The sequence below is a fragment of the Eschrichtius robustus genome, chromosome 11 (genome assembly GCF_028021215.1).
Source record: "Eschrichtius robustus isolate mEscRob2 chromosome 11, mEscRob2.pri, whole genome shotgun sequence".
Classification (NCBI taxonomy): Eukaryota; Metazoa; Chordata; class Mammalia; order Artiodactyla; family Eschrichtiidae; genus Eschrichtius; species Eschrichtius robustus.
The window spans coordinates 19960529-19987668 of NC_090834.1; the positions used below are offsets into that span (position 1 = coordinate 19960529).

Consider the following 27140-nt stretch of genomic DNA (forward strand, 5'->3'; position numbering starts at 1 on the left):
TAACTTTCTTCCCTTACTAAGCTTTTCATTAGCACTGCTCACTGAACATCATCTCTTTGATGAGGTATAAGACTGTTTATTCAATCTCTGTTTTCAGATGACAAAACTTGAGTGTTTTGAGCAGTTAAACATTTTGTTTGAAAATCCATAGAGCCAGGATTTGAACCAAGGCAGTCTGACTCCTTTAGTCTAGATCTGTGCTCTTACCTTCTCTGGTATAGGTTCTAATAAGAGACAAGGTGGTTTTGAGTCATAGATTTCTCTTTTCCTTTTTTCTAGTGTGGGAATTAGAGGCATTGCTGGAGGCCACTCCCAAATACTCCCTTTTCACCACCCCCCAACCCCAGTAAAAGTATCCTGTGTTTGCTCATGAATGTGGGGGAGCTATTTGGAAAAGAATATAGCAAAGTCATTTGGGAGGAAAGGGCATAGAAAGGTATATGAATGAATGAAAAGGATAACGTGCTACGTCATTGCTATTGAGGTTGCAGTGAAGTTGGGAGATGTGTGCTGCAGGTAGAATTATAAGTGTTAGCATCTTTCTGGGTAATATTTGGTAGTACTTATCAAAAGCCTTAGAGTTCTTCCTTTTGCTTCAGTAATTCCACGTCCAGAAATTGATCTTAATAAAGTTTCTGTAAAGGTGTTCATCTTACTGACATTTGTAATGGTTAAGAATTGGAAATAACCAATTAAGTGTTAGACCCAAAATCACTAAGTATATGGCAGAAACAGAACTAGAATTCAGATCTTTTGACCCCGGATTTCATTCTTTTTCACTAAGTAACCATTCATGAAAGACCAACCACGTGTGAGGTACTGGATTAGGCCTGGTGTGAGCTTCTGCATGAAAATAAGATATAGTGTCCATTCCATTAAGGACGTTTTAGTACCTTGAAAACAGTCTATAGTAGAGGCATATACAGTATTAGAGGTATTGACAGAAGTTTTATGGAGCTACAGCGGAAGTAGAGAAGAAAACTTCACAGAGGAGAAACAGTTGGGTTCAGTTTTGATTGGCAGATACAAGTTCTTGGGAGGCAACTTGATACAAGATATTTCTTCCTCTGTTAACTATGTGCTATATAATATATCTTTCTGTATTTTAACTCAGACTCAAATCCCATCTACTCTTTTTTAAAAAAATTTAATTAATTAATTAATTAATTAATTTATGACTGTGTTGGGTCTTCGTTTCTGTGCGAGGGCTTTCTCTAGTTGCGGCAAGTGGGGGCCACTCTTCATCGCGGTGCGCGGGCCTCTCACTATCGTGGCCTCTCTTGTTGTGGAGCACAGGCTCCAGACGCGCAGGCTCAGCAATTGTGGCTCACAGGCCTAGTCACTCCATGGCGTGTGGGATCCTCGCAGACCAGGGCTCGAACCCGTGTCCCCTGCATTGGCAGGCAGATTCTCAACCACTGCACCACCAGGGAAGCCCCCCATCTACTCTTGATAATTTTTTTTGAGGGAGGGACTACTAGAAAATACAAGAGTTCTATGTGTCCATATCGTAAAATGTGATCCTTTCCATAAGCATCTCCAAACACTGAACCCCTAGTCAGTTGTAAAACATTGTTCCCTAAAGTTAAGGAATGGTCTGTGTGCCATGCAGTACTGCAACCACTTGCAACATGTGGCTATTTAAATTTCAATTAAGTAAAATTAAATTAAAATAAAAATACAGTTTCTCAGTCACACTAGTCACATTTAAACTGCTAATACCACATCTTGAACAGAGCAGGTATAGAACATTTCCATCATTGTGAAAAGTTCTATTGAATACTACTGGTATATGTTTAAAATACATTTTGCTTAAAATTGTTGCACCAAAGAACCATAGATTCATATAATAAAACCATAAAATAGAAAATCATAAAGACGTTAGAGCTGAAAGTAATCTGGATTCACTCATTCATTTGTTCTATATGGATTTAACAAATACATATTACGTGCCAGGCATTGTACATAGTAGGAGATAAAACGAGCAAAACAGACATGATTCCTGACCTCATTCATCTTGAAACCTAGAGGGAATACAGGCAATAAAATGCATAATTTCAGTAGAATGTGATTGATTATTTACTCCTATCTCTAATTTTGTTGCAGTCATGAGAACGCATGGCAACTCTCTTAGGTTTACACATGCAAAGAGAAATAGACATTTTTGTCTCCTGAGAGGTTATAATCTTTCTGAGTCACAAAAACACCCCTACTAACTAAAGGAAAGTTTTCTTTCAGAGATTTCTGTAGGTTTTTGAGGTGTGAGCTTATTAACAGGCATTTTTACCTCACATAGATTCAAATATGAGGTTCTTCAAATGTGGGTACATTTCGTTTAAAAAAGAAAATTGGAAACAACCTAAATAATAATCACAATAAGGTTGTGATTGGTTATGATGGACTATCTCTTTGGTTTTACGTTTTCTTTCTCATCAAAACTGCATGAGTATTTATAATATGGATGTCAGTGAGACATTAATGCTTAATGATGGAAGAGATACCAACTGTTGGTTTAAATGGACCAAGTTACTTCTGATTATTAAGCCACCAACTTCTATTTAATGAGTTCCCAGGGATGGCAGGATCTTTAAGACCCAAGATTTAAATCCTCATCTAGGGACTTCCCTGGTGGTCCAGTGGTAAAGAATTTGCCTTGCAATGCAGGGGGCACGGGTTCGATCCCTGGTCCGGGAAGTAAGATCCCACGTGCCGTGGGGCAACTAAGCCCGCTTGCCACAACTGCTGAGCTCGCGGGCCTCGAGTAGAGAGCCTGCGTGCTGCACACTACAGAGCCCACGCGCCCTGGAGCCTGTGCGCCACAACTAGAGAAGAGAAAAAACCCACACGCAGCAACTAGAGAGAAGCCCGTGCACCGCGACAAAGAGTCTGTGCACTGCAACGAAGAGCCCGTGCGCCACAACGAAAGATCCCACATGCCTCAACAAAGATTCCGCATGCCGCAACTAAAAGACCTGATGCAGCCAAAAATAAATAAAATAAATAAATAATAAATAAATCTTAAAAAAAAAAAAAAGAAATCCTCATCTGAGCAAAGTCTGTCATTCGCCAGCAGGCTTGCTTTTCTACCTGCCCTGCACCCATTTCAGCCAGTGGCCTCAAGTTTGAATGTGTCCTCTATCCTTTGCTTATCTAGGAAGTCCCTTTGGAGTTGAGTCTCTTAAATTTCTTTGTATCTACTGTTCTTGGATGGCTTTAAAGGGAAAACGTTTTTTTGTTTGTATTTGGTCAATTTTGTTGTTGTTTCAGTTGAAGTGGAGGTTTTTCCTGTTCTACAGCCTAACAGGGTATAGAGCTCCTTCTTCCTATAATTTTCTAATTTTCATAAACTGTTCTAATGTTTAAACATTTTTCGATTGATTCAGATTTACCCTGTGGGCTGTTAAACATGGGCTATGATCAAAATGTACTCATTTAAATTAAATGCATTTCTTTTGACCAGCATGAAGAAGGAAAGGAGAGATTAGTACAATAGTGAAAGATAAAACTATTTAACAGTAGGATTGTACTAGAGGATTCAAAAGTAAGTCTTTTTTATTGTAATTAATTATATAATTTGAGCAAGTAATAGAGTTAGAACTAGGCTCTGTGTATGATTTCATTGTACATTCAGACAGACTTGTCTTTAGACTGGTAACCTTTTGGTTTCTAGTGGGATCTAAGTAAATGGAACATAGGTAGAACAGCAGCTTTGTTTTCCATTTTGTAAGAAGGTACATGATGCATCAGAGGTCTTTGTGTTGGGTACATGTTTGGATTATCTTTCATAGTGACATATTTAGAGAAGTCATTAGTAGTGGTTGGTGGAATTAATATTTCACCACTGTTTAATTCTCCTCAGTAAATGTGTAGCATGTATGAATTTGTACATGTATCTGTGCACACATTTGCATTTCGTGGCCCTGTGGGCCTCTGGATAGGTGAGGTTGGTGGATATCATCTATCATTAGTGTATTGGACCAGGCCAGACAGGCTTTTTAGATGTGCCAATGGTGTGGGCATGGACAGGTTAAACTGATTCCTTTATAGAATACATTTAGCAGTATTTTAAAATTATTCATCCTATATGAAGATTATTTGACATCTCAGTATATCAGGAAAAGTTTCAAGAAGGGGAAATATTTCAGGGTGCTTGGTTCTTGGAGAAGTTGTTAAAAATCTTATGTAGTTGAACATGCCATGGTAAGCATTAAATTGGTTTTAATGACTGTGTAGGTGAAGAGGAGGTACAACATCACAATGATTGTGTTTGAAGAGAGAATACCAATTTAAAAAACTATTATAATGTAGTTTCTAATATGGTCATTAATTTTTAAAGTACAAGCCTGTTTGACTCTTTGTAACCGATTAAAAATATTTTGAATTGACTATTTAGATGCATAGTTAGTGGAAAGGTTTAGGATATGTAATGCTTATTTTTTCTTTGTCAGTCTAATAAAAAAAAGAACCAAACTGCAAAAAGTTAAAAGTTACCATTAATGGGCTTAGAGATAATTAGAAAGTTTTGTGGGCCATCAGACTGGATAATTGAATTGAATAAAAGCTACATTAAAGTTCGAAACTGATTAAAATCCTGTGTATATGCTGTAATTAAAACTAGGTTGCCAGATAGTGTTTGCTTTTGGAAGTGAACTATACTATATGAATATAGAGAAATGAATTCACTGCTTTGTGGCAAAATAGCTAAGGTTTGGGAAATCTGTTTTTTTCCTTTCTCTGTTTTAGCTAAAAATAAAGGGTGGTTTAGGTACTTGTTGCCTTAAGTGCTTTATTCTGTTTTAATTTATTCACCTATTTAAAATTCTTTTGATCTTTAGCAATTGAGAGAAATTTCTGTTTTCTTAAATATCCACACCCCTTTTAACAAAATGATCTCGTTTAGGAGACAAATGAGGCAAGGAATATGAATATAGTTTTTTAAAGCCGTGTTCTGTGATCCGTTCTACCACTTAAAAGCAAATGTCTTTAGGGCTTGTAGTTTTTAGTACTCATAAAACCAAGCTCTTCTATTTCTTATAAAAATGCCCAGTTGAAAATAAAAAGGATTTGGGAATGGAAAGTCCTTACATATCAGATACTCCTAATTTTTAAAATGCTTTTATTTGGGCAGTAGGGGTCTGTGGGTGGAAGACGGGAGCTTATATATAACTGTGTATATTTAAACAGTTGGGAGTTTATATATAAGAGTTGGGACTTTATATATATAACTGCTTGGTTTTCCAGAGTAGTGGTAAAATTCCAGCAGTATTTCAACTGAGCCTTATTTGCCTGGCTGCATTTTGTGGATCTCAGATTTTGTGGGAGATTTAGGTAGCAAAATGTGATTCCAGTAGGAGACAGCAGAGGCCAGTCCTTTGCATTGCACACTGGCTTGCATCAGTTTAGATTAACAACAGCAAATACGAAGATGGGAAGTAGTTAAAATTTCTAATGTGATAACTTGTGCAGAGTTCATGGTTTGTGGTAAATACTAGTACTTTATGGAATAGATAATGAGAATTTTTTAAGTAGTGTCTTTAATTGGTTTGTAAATTGAAATAATAAAAGTGAAAAGACAATTTCCATGAGCATTAATTTACTGAAACATACTGTGTATATCTTAGGTATAAGATAGGAACAGTCTTTGCTAGCGAAAATTCTTATTACTTTGATTCCTTCGTTGACTGAAGATGCTAACTTTACTCAGCTCCTCCTAGATAGAGGCTGGTGCTTCCTCACATGGCCTTCTGCCTTTGTTGTTATCTAGGATTTAAAGCAAAAAGGCAAAACCAATGCTTTATTTTGCGTCAAAAAGCACTGAGCTGGGGTAGAGTATGACCACTATAGCTAGAGAGGTAGATAAGGGGGCTGATATTTCTTAGGGGTCTCTTATTTCCTAGCACTTCCCCCTTGCTCTCCTGTTGTCTATTCTCAATACAGCAGACAGAGTGATCCTTTAAAAACACAACTCTGATCATGGGACTCCTCTGATGGCTCCCCATTTCACTCAGAGTAAAAGCCAGTGACCTACTGGGCCTATGCTATTCAACCCCCCTCCAATCTTATTTCCTGTTATTCTCCACTTGTTCCCTTGCTCCACACTGGTCTTGCTATTTCTCCTGCATGCCAGGCATATTTTTGCCTCAAAGCCTTTATATTATGTTTCTTCCACTGGAATGCTTTTTCCTCAAGTATCCACATGGATGTCTTTCTTTACACTGCCCCAACCACTCCTCCTTACCTTGCTCTATATTATCTTTTTTCCATAGCACTTATCACCTTCAAATATACTAGAGCATTTACTTATTTTATTTATTGTTTTTTTCTTTTTCTCTTCATAAGACTGTAAGCTCCATAAAGGCAAAGGAGTTTGTCTACTTAATTGATGGTTCCAGAGCACTTAGAACAGGGTCTGGAATGGAGGAGGCACTTGAGATAACACAATTAGTTTTTCAAATCAGACTCATGAGTCAGAGATAACACATAAATTATTTATTATGATGTAATGAATTACCCCACAACTTAGTGGCTTGAAGCAAGAACCATATATTATCTCATGGTATCTGTGGGCCAGGAATTCAGGTGCGGCTCATCTGGGTCCTCTGGCTCTTGGTCTGTCACACGGTTGCAAATCAAGGTGTCACAGATACTTTAAGGCTCATCTGGGGCTGGGTCTCTTTCCAAGCTCACGCGTGTGCTTGTTGACAGGATTCATTCTCTTGCTGGCTGTTGGTCAGAGGTGTCTTTCAATTCCTTTCCATGTGGTCCTCCTCTTCAGAGGGCTTCTCACAATGTGGCAGCTGGCCTCATCAGAGAGAGCAAATGAGAGGGGAAGGAGTATGGTGGAAGCAGCAATGTCTTTTATGACCTAGACTCAGAAGTCAAACTCCGTTTTTTTTTTAATAATTGACATACAACATTATATTAGTTTCAGGTGTACAACATAACAATTCAGTATTTGTATATTTTGCAAAATGATCATCAAAATAAGTCTAATCTGTTACCATACATAGTTACAGAATTTTTTTTCTTGGGATGAGAACTTTTAAGGTCTACTCTCTTAGCAACTTTCAAATATACAGTACAGTATTATTAACTGTAGTCACCGTGCTGTACGTTACATCCGCATGACTTATTTTATAACTGGAATTTTGTTCCCCTTCTCCCATTTTGTCTACTCCCTGCCCCCTGCCCCTGGCAACCACCAATCTGTTCTCTGTATCTATGAGCTTGGTTTTTTGTTTGTTTGTTTTTAGATTCCACGTATAAGTGAGATCATACAGTATTTGTCTTTCTCTGACTTATTTCACTTATTATTTTTTTAAATCTATTTTTGCCCCACCTGCTCCTGACATATTTTCTATAGTGTAATGCCCTTAAGGTCCTTTCATGTTGTTGCAAATGGCAAAATTTCATTCTTTTTAATGCCAAATAATATTCCATTGTATATATATACTACATCTTCTTTATCCATTCATCCATTGGTGGACACTTAGGTTGCTTCCATATCTTGGCAATTGTAAATAATGCTGCAGTGAACATGGGGGTGCATATATCTTTTCTGAGTTATTGTTTTTCTTTTCTTTGGATAAATACCCTTAAGTGGAATTGCTGGATCACATGGTAGTTCTATTTTTAATTTTTTTGAGGAACCTCCATACTGTTTTCTATACTGACTGCACCAATTTACATTCCCACCAACAGTGCACAAGGGTTCCCTTTTGTCCACATCCTTGTCAACACTTGTCATTTCCAATCTTTTGTATAATAGCCATTCTGACAGGTGTGAGGTGATATCTTATAGTGGTTTTGATTTGCATTTCTCTGATGATTAGTGATGTTAAGAACCTTTTCATGTACCGGTTGACCATTTGTATGTCTTCTTTGAAAAAAATGTCTACTGCCCATTTTTTGAATGAGATTCTTTGGTTTTTGCTATTGTGTAAATTCCTTGAATATTTTATTTTATTTTATTTTGGTTTTTAAAATAAATTTATTTATTTATTTATTTATGGCTGCATTGGGTCTTCGTTGCTGCGTGCGGACTTTTCTCTAGTTGTGGTGAGCGGGGGCTACTCTTCATTGTGGTGCGCAGGCTTCTCATTGCGGTGGCTTCTCTTGTTGCAGAGCACGGGCTCTAGGCACGTGGGCTTCAGTAGTTGTGGCACGTGGGCTCAGTAGCTGTGGCTTGCAGGCTCTAGAGTGCAGGCTCAGTAGTTGTGGCGCATGGGCTTAGTTGCTCCGCCGCATGTGGGATCTTCCCTGACCAGCGCTTCAACCCATGTCCCCTGCATTTGCAGGCGGATTCTTAACCACTGCGCCACCAGGGAAGCCCCCTTGAATATTTTAGAACTTACCAGATATATGGTTTGCAAATATTTTCTCCCATTCAGTAGGTTGCCTTTTTATTTTGTTGATGGTTTCCTTTTCTGTGCAGGAGCTTTTTAGTTTGATGTAGTCCCACTTGTTTGTTTTTGCTTTTGTTGCCTTTGCTTTTGGTGTCACACACGAAAAATCATTGCCAAGAGCAGTGTCAACACTTCATCTTGGCCAGGAGGGCAAGATTACAGTTAAGTCCCCTACATACAAACGAGTTCCGTTCCGAGAGCACGTTCATAAGTCCAATTTGTTTGTAAGTCCAACAAAGTTAGCCTAGGTACCCAACCAACACAATCGGCTATATAGTACTGTACTGTAATAGGTTTATAATACTTTTCACACAAATAATACGTAAAAAACAAACACAAAAAATAAAGAAAACATTTAAAATCTTACAGTACAGTACCTTGAAGAGTACAGTAGTATAGTACAACAGCTCACATACAGGGGCTGGCATCGAGTGAACAGGCAAGAAGAGTTACTGACTGGAGGAGGGAGAGGAGGTGGGAGATGGTAGAACTGAAGGATTGTCAGCAGTGGGAGATGTAGGGCAAGCTGCAGTTTCACTCATGCCTGACGTTGATGGCACGGTTTCTGGTTCCTTGTTGGATTCAACTCTATCTACCCTCTTGAAAAACAATCCAGTGATGTCTGGGTAGTAGCTCTTTTTTTCTCATCATAGATGACATGGTAGCACTGGATTGCATTCTGAATGGCTGCTGCAACCTTTGTGTACCGTTCTACATTAGGGTCCTATGCCGAAGAAACTTATCAGTGCCTCCTCAAATAAAGAAAATCCCCTTGCCATTTCCTGCGTCGTGAATCTCTTCGGTTCTTCAGTTACTTCTTCCTCTTGTCTCTCTTGGTCCTTTCTCTGGGCTTCCAATTCCATCAGGTCTTCATTAGTAAGCTCCTTGTGGTGTACAGCAAAGAGTTCAATGAAGCCGTCCTCTTGCAGATCTAGCTTGAAATAACGATACTGTACAGTATTACTGTACTCTATACAGTACTGTACAGTAAAGTACACAAAAAGCACAACCACTTGTAGAGTTTGCATGCACATGACAATGTACGCCAGACACATGAACTAACGTACGTGATTGGACATGCGAACGCACGTTCGCATCTTTGAAAGTTCGCAACTTGAAGATTTGTGTGTAGGGAACTTACTGTATTGGGAGCCAGTAATTTAGAAGCTGCCTACCACACCTAATGTCAAACTTCACTAGTATGTAATTTCAAGTACAAAGGTAATCACGCGGTATAGGTGAAGCAGGAAGAGGTCTGGGACCTCCATTACAGCTCCGCAGGTGCATTCTTGCCACATCAGGGTGTGCTGTGGCCCAGATTAACCTCAGAGTCTCTAAGTGGTACATGAGGTTTATCATTTACACAGATGGGCCACTGGTATAGTTACAAAGCTGACCCCAGAGACCTACTCCTTAAATGCATAGACTGTAAACAAACCTGGTACATCGTCTTAGTATCTCATAGATGAGGACTCTCATGCTAGCAGATCTACCATGTTTGTTTCCCAGGAGGCTTGTCATTGGTATGTTTACGAGGAGGTTTGACTATATCACTTGTTTTTTTGGCCAGGGTAGCTTCTTCCCTGCCCCCTTCTGCACCTCCACAGTGAATGATGGATTGTGGCTTAGCCATTCACTTCCTAACACATAGCTGGGTGAATATGAATGAACTCATTTAGCCTTTATAATAACCTTATGAGAGAGGTCTTCTTACTAAAAAACTGTTTCTCAGAGATTCTGAGGTAAAATGTGTCTAAGAGCACTCAGGAAGTACCATGGCTGGGGTTTATACTTGGGTCTTTCTGACTCTACAGCTCATGTTCTTGTCAGTGTGTCCCAAACTAGCCGTTTTCATTTAATGAAGTCTAGTGGCCGTTGCTTCCATGCAGGGCTTCTAGAATGTATGAAAGGCAGGTACTTGGAGAAGGAAAGTAGATATTTCTATTTAAGTTTGCTGCCATTCATGGTCATGAGGGTAAACTAAAAATGTATGCATTTTCCTTCTTTATTTGGACTGTGAGAGACAGATATCCCATAGTTGATCAAACACTGTCCTTAAAAGTCAAGAAGTTTAGGTTTGGACATGGCTCTGTCACCTGATGGTTGTGTACCCTTGGACCTTGTGTTCTTAACCTCTTTAAGCCTCGGTTTCTTCTCTTGTAAAATGGGATTAATCATATCCCTCAGGTTCCTAAAAGTATAATTTTAGGTAGTATCAGTACCACTTTTGTATAGGTTTTCTTTTTATTTTTAATCTATTAAAACTTTAGTCTTTCTCAAAAAAAAAATTCTTTTCTGGGGACAGAGTTGAAGGAGTTTAATGATTTCTACCCTTTCCCTGTGAACTTCATAAATCCTTATACTTAATCAGTTTGCTAGAAGCTTTCCATGCAACGCATGTTAGCCAGCTTGGTTTCTTTCCAGTTATTTTATGGTGAACCTCATTCGTCAAACTGTTGAGCCTATGTGGTACACCTGTTTGTATTTCTAAGATCTTAGGCTGCAGATGACTTCATCTTTCCCGGAATATTTCCCAGTCTGTCTTTTTCTTTTTTAAATCCTGTGTAGTATCTTTAGATCCTGGAATAAGCTCTCCTTTGTACCACGTTGTGCAGGAGGAGCAGAACAATTGAACTCCGATTCTTATGGCTGTCTGTCTGCCTCTGCATGGCTGACTGCACTGTCCTCCCACAGTGTTAGGAACTCTTGGGGCTGGTTGCCACAGGTAAGGCTAAGGCATAGGGAGAATAGAAGCAGACACAGGGCGGGGACAAAAGAGAGAAGGGCTGTGGCATAGCAGAGTGTGACCAACAGTTGTCCCCATTTCTCCACCTCTTGATCATACTTGTATTGTGAACAATGACTAGTATATTAATACAGTCACAGGTGTAGAATTAAGGTCCTAAAGGGACCTAGATCGTCTCATTCAAACTGTGTAATTTATAAATAAGAAAATGCAATATATAGTGATAAAATGACTCATTATCCAAGGTTATTAAGCTAATGAATAGTAGAACTGGGACTTGAAATCAGTTCTCTTGATTCCAAATCCAGTATTTCATCTGCTAGTGCAACTTCTAGTCGTTTGTTTGCATTTTTTCACCCACCAGATATTTAGTCACCAGCTTTTAGGTACATACGATATATGTTAGGTCTGAAAGTCAAATTCATACATGTTAATTTAATGGTCAAGATAAGAGAATACACTAATATTGGTAGTAATAGGATGTGTTAAACAAGGTAAGAGTTATATGAAAGATGTAGATTTTCAAAGCTTATAAAGTTTTTACTTGTTTTTAATAACTTGTGTTTTATTACAAAAGAAATGCTTATTTATTATACAAATTTGAGACAATGGGCAAAACAGTTAAACCACCCAAATTCTACCACCTAGAAAAATTTCTTTTTCGTGTATGTTTGTATATATATATATTTTTAAATTACAAAAGTCGAATCATTCTAAACATTCTTTTATAACCTGATTGATAACCTGGAGAACCAGGCTGGGAGAACTCAGAGTGGCAGTTGTGAACACTGTCAGATCCTGCTGCAGCAGTTGTTGAAGGTAGGAGTGAGCAAGGTTTAAGGGCCATTTAAAGACTCAACTAGAATGGAGTTTGTGTTGAGGAATCTGAATTGGAGGATTAATGGTTCTTGGGTAGAAGGCAAACTATTGCCAGAATGGCAAGGCCTTTTTCCTTTGCTCTGGCCATATTGTTTCAAGGTTATTTCAATGGAAGAGTTACCATTGGGATCCAAGAGTCAGTGGTCTGGATCTCCTATTTTAGCTAGAGATACAAGTGAGCTGTAGGGCGTAGAAGTAAGTTTCCTGATATCAGACAGTTATGGTCAATCTATTGAGGATCCTTCTTTCCGGACAGAATCCTGGTATAGCTGAAAAGGAGTATGGAATTGAAAGTGTAGTCATCAGCTGATTATTTATTTATTTAGGCCAATTTCTTGGCCTTTCAGGAGCTTTTTTATTTGCTTCCTCTATTGGTTGCTTGCTTTTAAGATTGGCAAATTAATGTAAAATGAAGCTTATTATAAATTCTGAAGAGTTACATAAATGTAACATGGTATTAACACTGATGGTAAAAATGAGACTTTTTGTTGTGTTTCAGATGCAGGGCTTTTTTTTTTTTTTTTTTGGATGCCTACAGTGTTTCTTAAAATAATCTGTCTAAATATATAGAACTTTAAAATGTAGGTCTTACGAAGAACATTTATTTCTCTATGCATATATTTAGCCTTGGGCCTTGGATATTGCTTTGGAAATATAAAAGCTAGCTCATGGGTAAATAGATTATTCTTGTAAGCATTTTAAAAAAAGGGGGACAAATGTGCTTATGCTTTTTTAAAAGTGCTTTTCTTTTTGAAATAAAAGCTTACTGGAAAATTTTGGGTGTTGGTATGTGGGAGATAATTTGTGCTTTACATTGTTTCTGGGAAAAAATGTGTGTGATGTAAAATAGGTAAAATAACCAGTGATGATCTTTATTAAAAGATGCTTGCTTGGGCTTCCCTGGTGGCGCAGTGGTTGAGAATCTGCCTGCTAATGCAGGGGACACGGGTTCGAGCCCTGGTCTGGGAAGATCCCACATGCCGTGGAGCAACTGGGCCCGTGAGCCACAACTACTGAGCCTGCGTGTCTGGAGCCTGTGCTCCGCAACAAGAGAGGCCGCGATAGTGAGAGGCCCGCGCGCCACGATGAAGAGTGGCCCCCGCTCGCCGCAACTAGAGAAAGCCCTCGCGCGGAAGCGAGGACCCAACACAGCCAAAAATAAATAAATTAATTAAAAAAAAAAAAAAAAAAAAAGATGCTTGCTTTGTGGGATTCGACTTTGGACATGTTTTTCCATTTTCCTTTGGGAATCTTTTTCTTCTAAATTTCAGTGTTGCAGTCTGTCTTAACCTTAGCCTTATATGTGTATATTCTGTTAGGTATATTCTGTTAAAGGTTTGAATATGGCCCCTTTATGACTTTACTCGTGACTTATCCTCCTAGATTATCCCTGGATGCATGAATGGGTAGATAAGATAGATGTAGATGGTTAGACTTATTCTTGCTTATGAGTCAGTCTGAAGATCGAGATCTTCATTGGATTCCTTTTTGATATCCTAGAGATTTCTCTTTACCCCTTTGCTACAGCTCTGGCCTAAGTAGACTTTGGAAGCCTTTTTATTTTCTCTCTCCATCTCTGAATTTGGATGTAGAATGTTAGAAACGTTTGTTATCCTTCAACCCACTCATCTCCCTTATTCCTAATTGTTTTTCTTTGTGCCACATGAAATAAGCTTTTTTACTTATGAAGGTGACTGATTTTACCTCAAGAGTTGGGCTGCTTTGAGGGTATTTGGTAAGTGCATACATAGTGAATCAGTATTAACTGATATCTGTCCTCTTTGACCTTCACCCTGTCCTTGGTAAAATTTTAGAATTTCAGAAGTTGTGATGTCTCTCAAATATCTTGTTTGTTCAGTTGCCTCACTACTTCATAGACTAATAATTTCTGCTCACAGATAGTTTAGTCCAACAGTGCTTAGGGGAAATGCTTTAAATTCATATTTCTTCATAGTAAATTAAGATGAAACATTTGGGTCATACTAGTCTGTATTAAAATACAGTGAAGAAGTTTTTCAGTTACGAAACAGATTCTTTGTAAAAGGAGTAAATGTATGCTTAGTTACTCTCGTCTCCCTGTTTAATACACAAGCATTTAGAAAACATGGAAAAAACAAACAAGCACGGAGTAGACAAAACTACCCACTGGACTCTCTCAAATGCTGTTTTCCCCCTGGAAAATTTGACTCTCCCCTAACAGTTGACTAATTCCTAATTGTTCTTTAAATCTCAGCTCTTAGATGTCATTTTCTCAGGGCAGTTTTTTTTTTTTGTTTTTTTTTTTGAAACTCCTAGAGCACATTATGTAGAGCTCTGTGTTATGTGTTCTTGTAGCTTCCCATATGTCTACTGTAGCAGTCATATCACTTTATTGTTATTATGGGTTTTATGTCTATCCCTAATAGTCTGTAAGCTCTGTGACAGCCAGAACTGTATCTGTTTTATCACTCTATTTCAGTGCCTGGCATATAGTAGCCCCTTAATTTTTTTAAATTTATGAATTAACTTAAACCTTTTAATACTTTTGATGGTTTATTTCATACTTTTCTATGTGTCTGGGTACACATAAAAATATATAAACACACATACTTTTGTAATGGTATTACACTGGAGTTTTTTTACCCTTTTGTGTAGGAATAGAATTTTGAAATCAACATGTGAGGTAAAAATTGCTCTTCAGTCTTTGGATTGACAATAAGTCAACAAAGTCAGTTTCCCTCCAGTGTACAGTGATAAAGGTCTGCTTCTATACAGTGGTAGTTGGTCTCTCTAGAGACTTATCCAAGGTCCTCTAAAACCAGACTCTCATGTACCTTCTGGCAATCTTTCCTGCTGTGCACTTACATACACTGGCTTCAGTTGAATTTCTCCTATCTTTAGTTTACTCTGTGTTTGTCTTGTATTTTCTGGTTCCCGCTCCTTTGTTCATGCCATTTTTTCCTCTTTGGAATACCTTAGCTTTTCCCTTTCTATCCATTTTTAAGGCCCACCTCAAATTCCATCTGCTGTGACATGTTTCTCTTTTTCTCTGGCTAACCCTTAGTGTCCTCCTTTCACTTCTGAGTTCATGGCGCTTTATTGCCGGTGGTTATCCTTTGACACTTGGTGATTTACCATTTTGGGACTGTTTTTTGAGTCTGTTGCTTTTGTATGAGTTTGTCTTTTCTGGTAACCATATTGTTGGATCACTGAAGGCAGGGATATTCATCTTCTATTTATTTGTGTTCTTCACAATTTATACCTGGTACAAAGTTTCTCAGTAAATAGTATATTTGGTTAACTATAGAAATTTATTTGCCCCTCATATTTATAGCATGAACCCTGAAGAGAATGCTTTGAGATTACTTTTTCTTTTGTGTCTTTAAGAAATTTCTACAAATACCTGATTCTATTCTGTCTTACTGCTTGCATGTAATATCTAAGGTGTCAAGGAAATCTGTATATAAGTAGCACAAGAAGCTTAAGTAACTATGGGGTGCCTTACGGCCCACTTACATAGAAATTTTTGGTGGTGCACCTATACTAGGTGAAGGAAGAGAAATCACGGATTAGAGGTAAGTTTTTCAGTGGAACAGAGATCCATTCCTTATAACTGATGCCTCTGAACTCTGAACCATGTTACTCCCAAGGTAGAAGAAAAATTTCCAGGAAGATGATTAGATTTCCTTAATGTATTAGGAGCCATGTTTATTAAATGATTAATTTTATTACAGCAGTCTTGTGACCTGAATGAGAAACTGTCTCCTTGCTATAGGTAGACCGTTATTTAAGAAATTCTTCTTAATTGATTTGTTTCTTCTACTGTGGTATAGCCTAAAAATCAATGGGAATTGTAACTAGTGATGAATTTTGAAAAAGGTGTTCAAGAGCCCTAGTTTTCTGTTGTCACAGATGTTAAAAAAAATGATATTCCCAATATTTACTAATTTGGTGAACTTGCTTTCTTGTTACCTGTTCATCAGACTGTTAAAATGTAAAGTGCAGATTGCATTAATGTGGAAGAGATTTTGTTTGTTTTTTGTCTAGGTACAAAGAGGATGGTGAAGCTTTATTAATTTTGCTTCCCTCAGAAGAAAAAGGGATGGTGCAGCAGCTTCTTCAGAAGAAAGTGCCTGTGAAGGAAATCAAGTAAGAACTATTTGCTGTCTTGATATTATTGTTAGAAAAATGAAGGCATGAAATTATTATGCCTAATTATGTATACCTAATTCCCTCCTCCCTCTAAGCTTTTCTGCTGTCTGATTTTGGACTTTTTGTTTGTTTTGTTTTTAACAACTTTTTTAGAAGACTGTCAGCGGAGAAAACAAGATGAAAAAGAGACCTTATTAGCATCAGGAGGCATTGATGGTTGAAAGGATTAAACCTCTTGGATGAACTTATTTTTGGGGTTGTCTGTCTGTTTCAGAGGATTTGTCCTCTCCTATCATTGAAGATGTTTAGATGGAGGGTCAGCAGAATTGACTGTAGTCTCACTTATATTGGGGCCCTTGAAACACCCTGCTTTCATTTGGAGGAAAATAACTTGGGAGGGTGGTGAGATGTGGTGGAGGAGTGGGTAAGAGTTTAGATGAAACAAGATTGGGTGTGAGTTGATAATTGTTGAGGCTGAGTGAAAGTTTTCTACCTTTGTATATTTTGATATTTTCTGTAATTAAAAAAAGTAAAAACCACCTCATCTGCTACCACCTATTACCACTCCAGCTTTTTGGGAACAAAATTGTTCAGTCTAAAATCAGGGAAACAAGTGGAGTTTCCTTTGTGAAACCTAGAATAGATGCTTGTAAGAATTACATTCTTTCCTGTAATTTTCATTCTAAACCTGGGCAGATTTAAGTAACCATTCTATTATGTTATGCCTGATTTCTAGGTAAGGAAAACAATATTTATATCCTTGGCTACTTGTCTATTATTTGACTTTTGTTTTATGGTATTTGACTGAAAATGGAAATCGTATAAAAATGACGTTTGCTTTCATTTATTCCATTTCATTGATGATCCACCTCCCACAAGAGGCTACTTTCTATCCTTAAAGACTTAAGAAGTGAACATTGCTAATTGTGGTGTTAACCTAATCTTTCACTCACCCAGCATGGGTTGTTTAGAGAAAATGTCTAATTTTACATTTCTTTTTCCTGCATTATTCAAAATATGCAGAGTCAAATTTCTGTCTAGTGTAATTTCAGTCTAGTCTGGGTCATAGATGAGAAATAATGTTATAGATTTTAAAAATACTGAGGAAAATAGAAAATACTGTGTACTGTTTTCAGTTTCTAAAATTGAGATGTCTTAGTTTAACCTTTATCTTTTTGTTACAAAAGAATCAATCCAGAAAAACTTACAGATGTTCAGAAAAAATTGGAATCGTTTTTAGCTCAAGATCAAGATTTAAAAGAAAGAGCTCAAAGGGTAAGTCATTTTTGAATTTGATACCTTCATTGGAATAGAGCATATAATAAAGTTATGTTGTATCATTTTCTACTACTTCTAGGTTGCATAGTTATGCTTCAGATATTCAGGTAGTATAATGTTCAGGTAAGTTTAACTTATTCTTTAACTTTGAAAAAATTATGTATTTCTTCCTTTCTTTTTTAAAAAATTTTTGGCTGCACCGCGTGGCATGTGGGATCTTAGTTCCCCAACCAGGGATTGAACCCGTGTCCCCTTGCAGTGGAAGCGTGGAGTCTTAACCACTGGACCACCAGGGAAGTCCTAAAAGTATATATTTCTTATAGTAACTTGGAAAAATGTCTATTATTTGTCCATAATCTTGTCAGACATATAGAAAATTCTCTTCATGATTTTTAAGTGCACAATGGCTGGATTTCTAATATACTTGATAAAGTTATCAACTTTTGATTTCTTCAGTAAAGTTATTATTAACTTCTGACTGCACTTTCTTGACTGTAAAATTAATATCTTTTTTTTTTAACTTTGGGTTTATTTATTTATTTATTTATTTATTTATTTATTTATTTATTTATTTATTTATTTATGGCTGTGTTGGGTCTTTGTTTCTGTGGGAGGGCTTTCTCTAGTTGCGGCAAGTGGGGGCCACTCTTCATTGCGGTGCACGGGCCTCTCATTATCGCGGCCTCTCTTGTTGCGGAGCACAGGCTCCAGATGCGCAGGCTCAGTAATTGTGGCTCACGGGCCTGGTTGCTCCGTGGCATGTGGGATCTTCCCAGACCAGGGCTCGAACCCGTGTCCCCTGCATTGGCAGGCAGAGTCTCAACCACTGCGCCACCAGGGAAGCCCTAAAATTAATTTCTTATATTAGGTTAAATTTCTAGAAAGCATAGCAGTCTTGCTAAATTCTCTTTAGGAATGAGATTTTAATCTATAAGTGTGACAGTGTTCCCAAACTGCTTTTTTTGGACTTAGAAATCCTCTTGATTAGCAAATACACAAAGAATTGTCACTTTTAGGTATACTTATTTTTTAGTGCTTAGAGTACCCAGCAGTAGATTCTTTAGAAAAGGAAGATGTGAAATTATTTTGCGTTGCGCTTACAACTGTCCAATCTTTGAATTGACAAATATTTGAGTCCCTGTTATGAAGTTCTTCATTTTCAATACTCTTTTACTTATATTTTAGTTATGAGATCTACATAGGATATCTACATCTGCATCTCTCATAACTCAACAATAAGTTAAAGAGTAGGGATTCAGAGATTGGAGGAAGAAAATAAAGAGGAGGCATGGAAAGGGCATCCTCAGTAGATAGAGGAGCCTGAGCAGAAAAAGTCAGTAGTCAGCCTTTTGTGTGATGGTTTTGAAACTGGATATTCTAAGCAAAGAAGTTTTATTTAAAGAGAAGATCTTATGTTCAAAAAATTAACTTAGGTTATATTTTATCAAATTATTGTCGCTGTGCTTAAAATACCAACATTAATGATGAAAGCTAAAATTCAGATGCTTAGTATGTGCTAGGCACTTAGCTGCAGCATGACCCTATTACATGACAGTTTGGTGTTGTTTTTTTTTTTTTTTTTTTTTTTTTTTACATGACAGTTTGATATGCATTGTGTTATCTAATCTTGCCCACAACCTGTGAGGTAGGTGATATTGATTTGATTTTATAGATGGGAAAATAGGAGCTGAGGAAATTAAAAATTATCCAGGGTGACGTAGCTGTTAAGGGGCAGACCTAAGATTTAAACGTTTGTGTGCATGTTTTGCCTAGCAGACATACTTTAAGCTAGGAGTTAAATCTTTTAGAAGCTTTGGAAATAGTATGCACATTTGAAAATAATATACATGAATTCTGATGTCATGACTTTGTGCATACTTAGGTCATTCTATTATGAATCAGGAAATATGAAACACTGGAAGGATGTTGTTTCACTGGTTTCTGTGTATAACAAATGAGCCTTCCAGAACAAGATTATAGAAAAGCACATTGAAATAAATGATGTGATTTAATGGGTGTCATGCATGGTTTAGCAGAACGGCTAACTGTTGTCAGCTGCAGCAAGCTATCTAATTTCACAGAAGCGATTTTCTAGCTTTTGATTATAATCTGGATAGAACAAAAACAATAAGCAACTGGAATGATTTCTTGTGGACAATTGTAGGGGAAAAAATTATCCTTGAATTATTCATTTTAATGCCTATGGAGACAGGGAAAATGGTTTGAAGATTAGTGTAAATGGTTTGAAGAAAGGATTAGTGTAAAGTTAGAGAAAATGTGAAGTTTAGGAAATATAGAAATGGAAATTAAATATATTTTACAAAAATTAATTTTGAAATCAAAAAATAAAACTCCTGCTTACATGTGTTTCACCATCTTTGCTGCCTGTTTATTTTACAGACTGACAGAGGATCCAGGACCATGTTTACTTTTTAGTTTGTAATAGCTCTTGGCATAAAGATAGTTTACTTTCTTTCTTTTTTTTTTTTAACACAAACAGAAGAAAAATATTACAAGTTAATGACAGATTACTTGAAATTATAATGACAAGTAATTACTTGAAATTATAATAAAAAAGAAAAAGCTTTAGGAATAAACTTTTCCTGTTATGATTTTATTAAGCTTAATATAAGTACAGTAAAATTTTATTTTGTTGTAGTAGTCAAAGGATGTTTTCAAGTAATAATTATTACTTATAACTGGTATTCATTGGTACTTAATGTATTCCAGAAGAAATGCCGAGTATTCTACATGCATTTTTCTCATTTAATTCTCATAACACTCTAAGTAGAAGGTACTGTTATATTATGTTCCATAGATGAGGAAACTGACAGAGAAGTGAGAAACTTGCTCAGCTAGTAAGATGTGGAGCTCAGATTTCAACGGTATTATTCCAAAGCCTGTGTTTTTCCCTATTAATGCACCTGAATGATATTAACTTCTAGAATAGCTTTTTGAGAAGGTTATGTTTTATGTTGAGTTGGCTTGATGAAACCAAATTTAAAGTCTTTTCTAATATTACAATTAGAAAAAGGTAGGTTTTTTGTTTTTGTGGGATGACATATACTCAGCTATTTTTGAGGTTTTTCACTACTGTTGAATTTATCCCTTTGATTAATTTTTTTATCTCAGTTAAAATTCATTTTCCATTTCTGACTAGTATATATCTTACACTTCAACCTTTTATGTTTACAGTGTTTTGTCTCCTACATACGTTCAGTGTATCTGATGAAGGATAAAGAAGTATTTGATGTGAGCAAGTTACCTATACCTGAATATGCCCTGTAAGTATTCATATTATAGTTTTGCTTGTGAATCCTTAAAGTTAGAGGGAATTTGTTTGAAACCTGGTTCTGAGAGTCTTAGTTTAAACCACTCTGCCTTACCTTAAAAGAATCTGTTGAAGATTTGCAGAGAAAAAGATTATATAAACTGTAGAAAACTTGTTGAGCATTCAGTTCAGTCAGGAATTTCAGTCAGGAAGAAGTTTCTTACTTGTAAGTATGAATTCCTGAAAGTTACACTGGCAGTTTCCTGTAGTTTGGGCTTAAAGGAGATGGAGAGCAATTGACAAGCATTCTTTGAAATCTTTAAATGTCTGTAGTCCTCTTGTTTTCTAAAAAGCTGGCTTGGTTTACTATAGTTCTTCTTATGCTTTGGATGCAAGTCTCTTTGTCAGTTCTTCCCTTCTTTTAGATTGGTTTCCCATGCTGCTTATTGCCTGGATATTCTTTGTTTCTTGGTGTTTCTTACAGGTGCTCACAGTTACCATGGCAAAATGTCTCTCTTTAGTAATTGTGGTTACTATTATATGAAAATGGAACTCTTGGTCTTGTTTTGGCTTAGTAGTTGAAGGATTTTTTTTCCTAACCTTTTCAGGGATAAAGGAGGAGCATCTGTTTTTCAATGGGGTCCCACCTGTGGGAAAAGCATTGACAAAATCCTATAGAAGCACCCTTAAGGTTACTCTTACTTTGAATGTCAGATTGAAATCTCCTAGTCTGTGATGAAATATGTACTTTCAAAGCAAGGTCTGTGTATTTGGCCTGCTTTCCAGGAATTCGAGTACCTTTACCTTTAAGTTGAGTCTAATAAAAACTTGTATCCGAGTGAGCTGCTGTTTTCCATTCTTCATGTTAGATTGCAAGTTCAGTATAACAGGTAATTTGTCAGTTGTAACATTTTAGAGCCATTTAATTTGCTAGATAACAAAGTAAGGTCACTGACTTTTTGTTTAGGTAATGGATGGAAAATCACATGCCATGGATAACATGTTTTTGTTTGCTTATCTCTTTACGAATTTTACAATTTCTGAATATGATTCATGGTTTAGGTTATTAGCTGATTTTTGTGCTTCATGAAGTTCTATCCTGGTTTCCTGGTTTTCTCATTGACATAGCTGAGATATTAGCAAACAGGAGAGGCAAAGGTCTTTTAGTGCTGCAGGGCCATATTTAGGGGACATTTTGTTGCCACAGATGCCAGTAAATCTCATCTGTTTACAGTTGAAGACCTTTGCTTTTTATTGGTGATGCTTAGGGAAGCAGAAAGTTAAATTCTGAGCCTAAATTACTGGTACAGGTTAACTTGGTGTTTTAATTTAATTTTTGTGGATTTTAGATGTATAATTTCCTTGATCTATAATTTCCTTTAGAAGCCTTTGATACCTAAAACAGTGCTATGTATGTAGGATAAAATAAAGGTTTAAAAAACGATTTTACTGAAGAAATATGCTTTATTTATTTATTTATATTAGTAAAATACTTTTTTGAAAATTAAAGAAATATGTTTTAAATACCTAATATGTCTAGTTCATTGAGCTAGGCATTAAAATTATAGATGTATGGTTATGTACTTCTACCTTAAAGGAGGTCCAAGTTTAGTAGCAGAGAAAGACATGTAAACGTAACTGTAATGCATTGAGAGAAATGCTCTGATGCGTACTGAGTTTGTGATCCTAACTGTATCCCCTATAACAGAAATAATGACAAGTGCTCAGTAGTGGCTGCCTGTGTGCTAGGCACTCTTTTAGATGCATTGCCTCTGTGAACTCATTTTATTTTTATAATGACCCTATAATGTAGGTGCTCTTGTCATGCCATTTTGCAAATGAGAGAATTGAGGTATAGAGAGGTTTAATAATGTCCTTTGATCATACAGCTAATAGGTGACAGAGCCAGGATTTTAACCTCAACAGTTCTATTTATGAGTCCAGGTTTTACAACCACACCTCTCAGTTTCTGTGAATTGTGTCTTATAGGAAAAAGGCAGTTGGTCCATTTTCTAATGTTAGCTTTTTATTACAGCAGGCCTTGCTTTAAGAGTTTCTTTTCAATCCATCTGTGGGAACTTAGAAGCTGGGAAAGACCTGACCATAAAGTAAATCTTGATCTTAGAAGGAGAAAATGAGATTTTTTTTTCTTTTTTGGTCTCAAGTTTAAAAATCCTTTTTTATAGAAGTGATTGTGCCACATTTTGTGTGTTAGAAGGGAGGATGATAATACTTGAGTGCATGCGTTGCAGAGAACTGTGTTTGGTTCTTGCATGGTCATGTCTTTTCCAGCTTTAGTATTTATATTTTACAAAGTATTTTCATATAGTTAGTACATCAGATATTTAAAACAACTGGGAGATAGGCCTGGTAGGTATTGTTATCTCACATTTGAGAATGCTGAGGCTGAGAGAGTTATACTGGAAATAGGCAGATCTAGTAGTTGCACTGTTTCCTTGTTTCTGGTCTCATGCCCTTTATTTTGTTAACCGTGTTACCGTCTTAGTGGAAAATGGGGTATCTCCAATATTTTCTGACAGGTATTCATTATCTTTTAGATCACCTAACGTGTCAAGATTGAGTTGTATCTCAGAGGAACATTTTCTTAAAAAAAAAGTTCCAAAAATCTCAACTCCTGAGAAACCATTTCATAATAAACTCATAAACACACCATCAGTGTACTGAGGTAACTGTTTTCATTTGCTCATATTTAAGGTCTCTTGGTCTTGCTGTGGCACCACGGGTAAGATTTCTTCAGAGAATGCAAAAACAACCCAACAAAGAACTGGTAGTGAGCCAAGATAATAAAGTAATTGAGCCAAGGACTCTCTCCCTCACCAATGATGAAGTGGAAGAATTTAGAGCCTACTTCAATGAGAAAATGTCTATTCTCCACAAAAGTGGGAAAATAGCAGAAGGGACAGAGTACAGACTGGCTCGTGGTATTAGTGATGAAGAGGAAGAAGAGAAAGAATGTGAAGAAGAAATGGAAGAGAAACTGGGAAAAACAAAAGGGTCTCAACCTCAATCTGTCCCTAGCAACACAGAGTCACAGAAGAACAGAGAAGTTCCTGTGCAGTTCTTGGACAGAGATGATGATGAGGAGGACGATGGCCTCAATGCTGACTTCTTGAAGGTGAAGAGGCACAATGTGTTTGGGTTGGATCTTAAAGAGAATAAAACATTACAGGTAAGTTTACCCCTAGTGGAGGATCTTCTATTATTTCCTGCCACTTCTTACCACGTGCTTCTTGTTGCCTTTGGGGAACTATGGGAAAATAACCAGGAGAAATTTGTAGAATGACTTTCTTTGCTGTGAACTCTCCCTCCTTCTCCATCTTTAAAGATGGAATAGGTGCTAAAGAATTCTCATTTTTCATAACTTTGGGAATTCTAAGAGGTTGACAGCTTTAATCTTTTCATTTATTGGTTTTCTGATACATGTTTTAAAAAGTAGCCAGAGTCATGATTATAACATTAAGTAATAAGGTGATGGGGTTTCGTGGTTTATGATGTGAGGATCCTTCATTGTGATTCTTAGTATACTACTTTCTGATTTAAATAATTACAAATATTCCTTACAACAATTCGATCGCTCTAAACTTTTAATGAGACATTTGGTTTTGGGCACCAATCCAGAATCTTAAAAAGAAAGCCAGCACTTCTATTTAAAGGCCGCTTATGAAGGTTTATTAAGTTTCACATAGGTCCTTTGTTTCTCACTAGGCACCTGCTAGGAGGAATAAAAGAGATAATCCAGGTAAAGCACCTGTTTCCTGGGGTACTTGTAGGTGCACAGTAAATATGTTTCTCCACCCTTCCCTTATTTTCGTTTTAATTTTGTATGCCTTATTCTTGATCATTTCTTTGGAGAGAATTGAATGAAAAATGAACCTGAACTCTTATTTTTTATACAATTCTAAGAGTCACAATAGGAAATATTAAATTTTGAACTATGAAACTTGGATAGGTGTTTTTTTAAGTAACTAAATAAAAATTTTAAAAGTAGCAATCATACTTACTGAGTACTTTATGTGTTGGGCATTTTCTAAACATTATCTCATTTGGTCCTTGAATAACCCTATAGGTAGGTACTCTATCATTATACAAGTAAGAGGAAAAAAACGGAGATACAGAGATAATAAAATAGTGAGGTGCACAATTAGTTATTGCCAAAGTTGGAGTTTGAATCTAGGTATTCTCACTCTAATATTCATATCTTGACCAATAATCTGTTTTTTTGAAGTCTGATTTAGGTTTCCTCTTACGTTTTCTTCTGGACTTTTTATAGTTTTAGCACTTGAGTTTAGGGCTAGTGTTCATTTCAATTTAATTTTTGTGTATGGTGTGAGGTAAGGGTTGAGGTTCCATTGCCTCCCTCCCCACATGTGGATGTCCAGTTGAACCAGTACTGTTTTCTGAAATTACTGTCCTTTTTCCATTCTAGTTACCTTGACTCTTTGTTGAAAGTTAGTTGACCATGTACGTGTAGGTCTCTGTGTTGACTCACTTGGTTTTATACAGTTATCCTTTCATAAATAACACTGGTGTCGATTAGTATAGCTTTATGGTAAATCTCAAGTCAGATAGTGTTAGTCTTCCAACTTGATATTTTAAAAAATTGTGAGCATTTTTAGACCATTGCATTTCCATGTAAGTTTTTGAATCCGCTAGTTAATATTTACAAAAAGTCTTTTCATATTTTCATTGAGAATGCATTGAATCTATAAATCTATTTGGGGAGAATTAACAATATTGACTCTTCCGATTCATGAATATGACATATCTTTCCATTTATCTAGGCTTTCTTTAATATCTTAGCATTTTTTAATAATTTTAAGCATGTGCGTCTTACCACATATTTTGTTAGATCCATCTCTTACTATTTTGTAGTTTTCAATGCTATTATAAATACTTCAAAAATTCAGTTTCTTATTTTTTGTTGCTAGAATATAGAAGTACAGTTTTTGCGTACCAGTCATTCTAAACGGTCCTGTTAAGTTCTTGTGGCTGTTTTTTGAGATTCTTTGGAGTTTTCTTTAGATCTTCTCTGTAGCTGGTCATGGTATTTGTGAATAAAGATAGTTTCATTTCTTCCTTTCCAATCTGTGTGTCTTTTATTTCATTTTCTTACTTGATTACACTGTATGTTGAACAGCAGTAGTGAGAATGGACATCATTGTCTTGTTCTTATCTTAGGGAGGGGAAACATTCAGTCCTTTACCATTACATCCGATGTTAGCTGTAGGTTTTTTGTAAATGCTTTTAACGGGTTGAGGAAGTTCATTCTATTTCTGGCTGGCTTAGTGTTTTTATCAGAAATGGATGGTGAATTTTGTCAGATGCTTTTTCTGCAACTGTTAGGGTGAACATAGAGTTGTTGTTATTTATTCTGTCAGCACACTGATTTTTCTAATGTTGAACCAACCTTAAATTCCTATGATAAACCTCACTCATTCGTGATGTGCTTTCCTTTATCTATTACAGGACTCTATTTGCTAATATTTTGTTAAGGGTCTTTGCTTCTGTGTTCATAAGGGTTATAGGCTCGTAGTTTTCTTGTAATGACTTTGAGGACGTGACACGTTTTAAAAGCTTTAGATACATTTTGCCAAACTGTCCTGCAGAGAGGTCATATTGATCATTGTCTCACTGGCTTTATGTCCGTGCCCATTTACTAACACCAACACCGAATATCCACATGTTTTTACTGTTTTGAAACAAACAATTAATGAGAAATTCAAACTTAACTATTTGAATTTATTTTTCCTTGATTCTGTTACTGAACATTGTTCATTTATTTATCCATTGTATAATTTCTGTGTGTGTATTGCTTGTTTTCCTCTCTCTTTTTTTCTCTTATGATATTGGTGTCTTTCCTGTCGATTTGCAAGATGTCCTTAAACTTTAATTACTATTCCTGGCTTTTAATTATTTTATAGCTCCCACCACATTTTTTGCCTGCCTTCCTTACTGGATTTTGAATTTCCTGAAATTATTGTCTTACTGACCAGTGTGTGTTCATGGCTTGATACAGTGTCTAGGACCTAGTGCAGATTTCACAAATGTTTCATGAATGAATAAATGAATCACGCATATCTTCTTTCACTTTGATAGTTTTGTTTGCTGTGAATTATGTAGAATTCATATATGTAGAGTATATTCTTTGAAATCTATATTTTGAAACTAAGGATGATTTGCCTGATAGACTTAACAATAATTCAAAAGGTATTGTTGAATTTTCTATAAACATGAGCAGAAATGACTTATATATTTGACTTGAATGATATACCTGTGCAGGCCAAGCTTTGTAATTTAGATAGTAAATAAAAATATCTAATAGTAATGATGTAAAATTCTGTTAACTAAGAATACGTTTGCATAGCATACTATAAAAAGTTCTATCTTTAAAATACCTGCTTTTTTTTTA

General features: G+C 36.4%; 1 protein-coding gene across 1 annotated transcript in view; it reads left to right on the top strand.

Annotated features, from left to right (window-relative positions):
• DDX10 (DEAD-box helicase 10) overlaps positions 1–27140 on the top strand; it is a 246428-nt gene that overhangs the window by 25105 nt on the left and 194183 nt on the right. The window contains exons 10-13 of the mRNA XM_068555721.1: positions 16057–16158; positions 17349–17436; positions 20635–20723; positions 23426–23900. Of these exons, the coding sequence (XP_068411822.1) occupies positions 16057–16158; positions 17349–17436; positions 20635–20723; positions 23426–23900 (754 nt within the window). The remainder of the gene's footprint in view (positions 1–16056; positions 16159–17348; positions 17437–20634; positions 20724–23425; positions 23901–27140) is intronic.